Source organism: Penaeus vannamei, chromosome 21 (assembly GCF_042767895.1).
Source record: "Penaeus vannamei isolate JL-2024 chromosome 21, ASM4276789v1, whole genome shotgun sequence".
Taxonomy (NCBI): Eukaryota; Metazoa; Arthropoda; class Malacostraca; order Decapoda; family Penaeidae; genus Penaeus; species Penaeus vannamei.
In genome coordinates, this window is record NC_091569.1 from 23,593,883 (window position 1) to 23,601,382 (window position 7,500).

The following is a 7,500-nucleotide window of genomic DNA, read 5'->3' on the forward strand; positions in this document are numbered from 1 at the left end:
CAGAAACAAAAGACGTCCGACGGGTGGTGGCGTCACTTCTGATTTTTCTCCCGAAGTACGTATTTTTGTTATTTTGTATGACTACAGATGGTTTGATACAAAAGGAAAGTTTTAAAAACAATATTGAGATATTTCCAATGTTCAAATGAATTAAACCCCGAAACAGTTGAAACCATCCTGTGGCAGATCGAATGTCATCGCGGCGGAAATTTCATCCGATGTCATTTCAGCTGGTCTTCTCGCTGGAAATCACCAAAGGTAGAGTCATAGTCCCATATAGTGACTTTAAGCATTCAGCCAAAGACTGTATACGAAAGATAGGAAAGCACGGATCACACCGTTCAAAAAATGTGAGGCCCAACACTCCTTACAGCGCCATCTATTGTTCAGATATGTAACTAAAAAAAGAGAACGTTCATAGGGGAAACTATAAATTTATATAGATTTTTTTTTTTTTTTTTTTTTTTTATTAGTTTTAAAGGTTTAGTTTCAGTTGAAATTTTACAATGTCTTTTCTTAAATAAAATACTTGAAATATAACTATCAAAGAACTACTTATATATATAAATTTACATGGAATTATATAATTATTCTGTTCATTAATAACTTGTTTTTTCTTATTAATTTATTTTCATACATTAAAATAAGAGTTTGCACTTTTTTCAGAAAATGACAATAAAACATTAATAATTATCTCATGCGTATGCACATTTACATGACATCAATAAAATTATTCCATTGTTTCAATACTATACAATTTTACTGCAGACAATATCTTTGGTGTTAATACAGTGAATATACACTTAGATTCAATGAACTCCACAATTTATTAAATAAACAAATCTATTAAATAATATCCGCAATCATTCGCCATTAATAAATTCCTCATCTTTTTCATTAATTTTTGTTGTCATTAAATCAAGGATAAACAAAACACATTCATGTAAAACAGTTCTTTATTTGATTCCAAGTCATCATCAATTAAAGTATGGTAATTTTCTATATTACGTCCGCATGACCGATATCAACGATTTTGGTATCGTTGGATTCCTCTCACTCTATACAATGCAAATAGATAGGTTTTATTGCGCGCTAACCCCCCGTTAGCGACAAACTTGGTCCCGATTGCGGGGGTGACGATGTCGGAGCGCCGGACGTAATATAGAAAATTACCCTAATAATTTAACCTCACAGTGAAAATAACCATAGTTATTCACATGACTTTCCATTGCAGGGGGCTGCGCCCCCTGCGACCCCCCCTGGGGGGCTGCCGCCCCCCAACCCCCGCCGAGGAAACAAAACCTCCACCACGTATTCACGGCAGGATAGAGCGCACACGAACTAGATGCGGAGCCGATAACCTACAATAACCTAGGATTTTTAAGGTACTAACCTCATTTATTAATGCCGCTAATTACTAGGGAGGGTGCTCCTTTGCCGCAAAATGTGAAGGAGGCAGGGTGCGTCCGGCAGGAGGTCCTAGGCCGGAGGATACAGCGACGCTGCAGCACACAGGAAGTGATGCAACCTCACATTCAGGTGCTGGCTGCCCGCACCTGCCGCAATCTTTCTCACGACGAAGGAGGCCGTGGCGGAAGCACATATCTAGCATTTTTTCTTGGCTAATGGCAATCTCGCGCAGAAAATCCGTCTCGGAGTACGAGCACCCTCCACACTCGGCCATCGCGGCGACTATGACTGACTTCTGAACGCGACGGTTATTTCGGTTAGGAATACGAATGTCGTTATTCCAGAGGAAGGGAAACTCGACTTTGAGGCCATCGGTGTAACATCGAAAAAGGCGCAAAACCCCGCCGACGAGGGCGGGCCACCGTGTTTATCCTGATTATACTACAATCGTCTCTATATACAATGCTGATTATAATAAGGTTAATATGCTGATTCAGTGAGAATCTTACGAGGTAATACGCCCCCTGCTCCGACATCGACGATGATTGTGTAACGCTCTAGCCTGCCGTGAATACGTGGTGGAGGTTTTGTTTCCTCGGCGGGGGTTGGGGGGCGGCAGCCCCCTCCCAGGGGGGTCGCAGGGGGCGCAGCCCCCTGCAATGGAAAGTTATGTGAATAACCATGGTTATTATGGAAAGTTATGTGAATAACCATGGTTATTATGGAAAGTTATGTGAATAACCATGGTTATTTTCACTGTGCGTTATATTATTAGTGCTATTTAACCCGCATTTTCCCTGGAACCTTTCATGCCCTCCCCTGCTATGGGGACCAAGTTTGTCGCTAACGGGGGGTTAGCGCGCAATAATAACTATATATTTGCAATGTGGAGAGTGAGAGGAATCCAACGATACCAAAATCGTCGATATCGGTCATGCGGACGTAATATAGAAAATTACCGAAAGTATTAAGGAAAACAGGCCTACAGCTAAAACAGGAAGCATAAGACATACAAAAACAAACAAACAGTTCCTTTCCGACCGTTTTGAGTAAGTGACGTTTCATGATAGTAAACAAACAGACGATACATCGTGTGCACAACGTCATCTATTGTTCAAATATTACACTATCCAAAAATCGCTGGGGCTCACAGGATTTTGCCATGCTTTCCTCTTTCGTATATAGTCTTTGCATTCAGCACTACAACACACTTATTATGAATGGCCGTATACTTTTTAGATAAATCATGTCGCATTTTCTTAAGTAATACATCAAAGATATTTTCTATAAAGAGATGCGGGTGTATTTTATGTTGAATGTTACATTACTAGTTTGGTAATGTATTTATTGTACATTGCAATAAACAAAAAAGTAACACATGGAATTTTATAATTACCAGACTCTGATCCTTCGCTCTGTAACTGTATCTGATATTTATCAGTTTATGATAGTGTATGGTCTTATTTTACTATTCATATCCGTTTTCTTTATCATCTGATGTTTAGAGAAAAGCAGAAATGAAGAACTTACAGCCCTGCTGGCCCTGTACTGGTGTTGTATAAAATCTTTAAAAATCTTTTTTAATTACTCATTTAGTAATTCTTGGATTTATATATATGCATATCTATTAATCCATTTCTTATTCTAAATGTCAATTCTTAAGATTCATTATAACACCACCTCCGTGAAAATAGCAGCAGACAGCTGTACACGGTGAAACTAGCTTCAATGTTTTGGTCCAGTGTTGACACTGTCAGCTAAGCCTCTGAAAGTGGTGAAGGGGGAAAAGGGAGCTCAAATCCCCTTCATAATGTGGCTGTTCGTGGTGGGCTTTGTCGTCCACCTGATATTTTTTGTGTCTGTGTTTGACATTTACTTCAAAACACCTCTGAGCCATGGAATGACCCCTCAAGTGCACGGAAGAGAGCCGGCGGCGCAGAGGCTGGTGCTCTTGGTCGCCGATGGACTCCGGGCCGATTCCTTCTATGACTTCCCAAACGAAACCACGAAAGCTCCCTTTCTCAGGTAAAGGAAAGGCATAAGGTCTGGCAAAAAGGTTTGGGTGTAGTTTCATGGCCGTATGCTTAATGAAATTTTGTAAGGCACATCAGTTCTTGACACAATTTTCTTGTGCTAAAATCTTTGCGATTGTAGGGTCTTAATGGAATTTTAGGACTGTCAGTTTCAAAAGTACAACATTCTTATCCTCTTGCCCTATTTTGATATACCAGTTGATTTTTTGTGAAAGTACTCTGTATTAGAGGATTTTGTGCTCCAAAGAGTGGATTCCACAGTTTATTTAAGCATATGTATGTCAGTTTCACATAGCCATGTAGTTCAAGGTAAATTTTGCTGTAATAGATAGAATAACAAAAAGGTAGATAAAATTTATAAAAATAAAAGATTGCATAGGTAATCTTTACGGTATGGAAGCAAGAAGTTAGGACAAATTGAATGTAATACTCGCATAGAAGACAAAAAGTTACAGTCATCAGTGCAAGAAATAATCTGCAGACATGAACAGTAATGCCTCAAATAGAAGAAAAGGAAAATCTTTATGGTATGGCCGCACTAAGTTATGGCAAATTGAAGATGATATTCTTGTAGAGGACAAAAAGTAATAGTGGTTGGCACAAGAAATAATCTGCAGACACGAATGGTAACACCACATATAAAGGGAAAAGGTTGCAGAAAGCGTCGTTCTCAACATAAGTCCACTTGGCGCTCCAGAGGTAGTGGACTCACCACTACCTCACGACCAATCAGGAGGCGGCAGTTTAACAGAGATTTTTAGTTTCTCATTAAAGTTCAAGTATAATGGTCCACGTATTATATCATTAAAATGCACACGATTATAGACTAATGTTTCATATATATTCATGTCTCAACCATTTTTACATTAAAATGTGTATTTTGATCCTCAATTTTGGCTAACACATTAATATCCTCAATTGCCAAACTTCTCAGATACAGTCGATACTTAACACACACGCACATTTCTGGCTACATCAGTGGCCTGCCTCATTATTCTCAGTGACTGATGTGTGTCATTTGTATTACGGTGGTGTGCTTGACATTTTTTTTTCGAAATTTATTGGAAAAACTGAAGAGATCATAAATTTTTTTACAGATTCAAGGAATCATCCTAAATGAAAGAAAGTGTGAAAAGTGCAATGCAATTTTCTAAACTATTTCAGCCCTATCTTGCTATGCATACCAAGGTGAAGGGAATGTTTCCCGAAGGGTGTTGGGGGGCGGAGCTCCCATCAACCCTCCCCTCGGGCAGACACCCAGTAACCATAAATTGGACAGTTGAGTAAATTCTGTGTTGGTTACCGTGTGCACTTGCGCTTTTGTATATTTAAATATCGCGGCATAATCGGACACTCGCATTTTCGAAAGGTCGCATTTCATTGCATTCATAATTAACTTTAGTCATTTACTGACACTGAAATCAGGCTGAACCCACTCTTTATCCCCCCCCCCCCCAAAAAAAAAAAAAAAAACCCTGGTTCCTCATGTGTCCCCCAAGATTGTTGGGCGGAGTTGGGGACTTAGTCTCTGGCGGGTGCATCTGTACCGTATAGAATTATCAAGGAAAAAGATTGCGGAAACCTACACTTTCAGCTTAAGTCCACTTTGTGCTCCCAAGTTTCAGCTCTATATTGCTGTGCATAATGAGGAGACAGGCAGTCGTCCAGTCACAGCAGCTTAGATTGATGAATAAATTCTTTAATGTGAAGTTGGTGACTTGGTCTGTGATAAGTGTGTCCATACTATAAAGATTTACTGAATGCATAAGATACATGAATTAGGAAAGGCACACATTAAAAATTGCAAAATGATCTTTTTCACAAGTGTGCAGTAATACATGAATAACATGACAGATTGCAGTAATAAGTTATGCGGTCATTATATTATTTTTATTTGCAATCTGAACATGGTAAGGGACTTACAAAAAAACAGCAGATCTTCTCTCTTCTCTGTCAGGTATCTCCTTTATTTTCTATGTATACACCTTTTGCCATAGATGAATAATGGCTCAGTTTACATCAAGGTAACCATTCCATACACTTAATTCCTGATTGCCATCCACTGAAAATTTTCCGAAGGTTGTACATCATGTATTACTTTGGTATACATCTACAGGGAAATGTTATAACACTATCATAAAGAAAGGAAAGAACCGCACTTGCTGATACACAAAATAATCTGCTCTGGCAAAGTACAACAGAAATTAAGAATATAATTTGTGACTTTAATGTACAATGTGTATGCCCATGGCTATCGGGTAGGGGCCAGGGATGGAGTTCCCAGTAGTTCTTTACAGTATGGATGCACTCGCCAGAGAAAAAGTCCCCCAACTCCATGTGAAAAAATTTAGTCATCAATCTAAGTTGCTGTGAATGGGTGTCCCCTTTGGGTAATGCCCAAGGGGAGGGTTGATGGTCCAACACGCCCTGGGAAATATGGTCTTCACCTCAGTATACCTCGCACTATAGAGCTGAAACTTGGAAGCAAATCATGGACTTAGGCTAAGAGCAGCACTTTCCGTGATATTTTTCCTTTATTTGTAGTGTTACCATTCATGCCTGCAGATTATTTCTTATACCAATGACTGCAACCTTTTGTCCTCTACAAGAATATTATATTCAATTTGCTCTAACTTAGTGCCTCCATACTGTAAAGATTAACTGGGATGGTTGCAGCCTTTGGGACAGTCTCAGAGGGTTGCCTCCACTTTGCAGACATTTACCAATACTTGAATTTGTATAATTTGTGATGGAGGTTAATCTCTCTCGTATGGATGCATTAAGTTCCAGAAATAATTTGCAGACACAAACAGTAATATCACAAATTAAAGAAGAAGATCAGGGAAAGCACCGTTTATAGCTTAAGCCCTCCTAGTGTTACTGAGTTTCATCTCTACCAGCTCTGAGGTGAAGACAATATTTTCCAAGGGTGTTGGGGGTCAGAGCCCCCATCAACCGTCCCCTTTGTCAGTGCGAGTAGGGCATGCCCAGTCACGGTAACTTAAATTATTGAATAGATTTTATACATGGAGTTTGGTATTTAGTCTGGCAAGTGTGTCTGTACTTTGAAGATTTATCACAGCGGAAAACAACAGATCCAGACATATCATAATGTGAATAATTGAAACAAGGAGTAATAAGTGCAACATTGGATGGCTGTATGAAACTAAAAAATTACCAGAGTTTGTAAACACTGGCCATAGCTTCTAAAGCAAGACTTTTTTATAGGAAATTATTGTCTGGGTACTAGCGTATCTAAATCCTCTTGTGACTGGCTGTGATTGGTCAAGGTTGGCTTATACAACAGTGGTAAAGTGTTAAGTAGGCCAACAGACCCATATAGAGTATCAAGATAGAGCTTGGTCTAGTTCCTTATTTATTTGCCAGAAATGTTCCCAGACTCAGTCAATATTTTTTTTAGAAAAGGTCCACATACTAATATCTGTTGAATTTGGTTTTAGTTGGTGCTAGGCCACTACTAGACTTGATGAGTCCATGAGGCATTCTGGGGAAAATATGAAGATGTATTTTAGAGCTTTTATGCATTTTTTGGTCTTTGTTAGAGGCTAAAGCCCCTGACTTCCTATAGAGGGGATGTCACCCGAAATCCACTGCAACATCAGACTAGCAAGATAGATCTAGATGATGTACTGTATGAGTGACATCTGGACCCAATAGGGGCAGTGTCTGTATCAGTTAAATATCTCTTCTTGCAAAATTAGTCCTAAATTGTGCAAACCATAAGAGTTTTTTACAATCCATATTGTGCTTATATATTGGTATCTGTAGATATTGCTAGGAATTCATTGATAACCATTATGATGTGCATTAAGATGTGGGCCTATTCTAGAAATGTATAGCTCTGTCTTTCATTGGGTTTTGAATCAATTCAGTATTAGTTCTTATCAAATGAACTTTAGGGATGGCATCATCCTTTATAGATGGGAAGGGTGCAAACTTAAACAGGGAAATTGCAGTGTAGGATGTAATGAATGGTTGATAATATTTACACATTAGACTGTGTATGTTATTAAGCCTTGACTTCTTTAACCTGTTA

General features: G+C 38.9%; 1 protein-coding gene across 1 annotated transcript in view; it reads left to right on the plus strand.

Annotated features, from left to right (window-relative positions):
* Positions 1-3,109: 3,109 nt before the first annotated feature.
* Positions 3,110-7,500, plus strand: part of LOC113821683 (GPI ethanolamine phosphate transferase 1) — a 64,959-nt gene continuing 60,568 nt past the window's right edge. Inside the window, exon 1 of the mRNA XM_070136231.1 lies at positions 3,110-3,435. Coding sequence (XP_069992332.1) covers positions 3,221-3,435 — 215 coding nt within the window. The 5' untranslated portion in view covers positions 3,110-3,220. The remainder of the gene's footprint in view (positions 3,436-7,500) is intronic.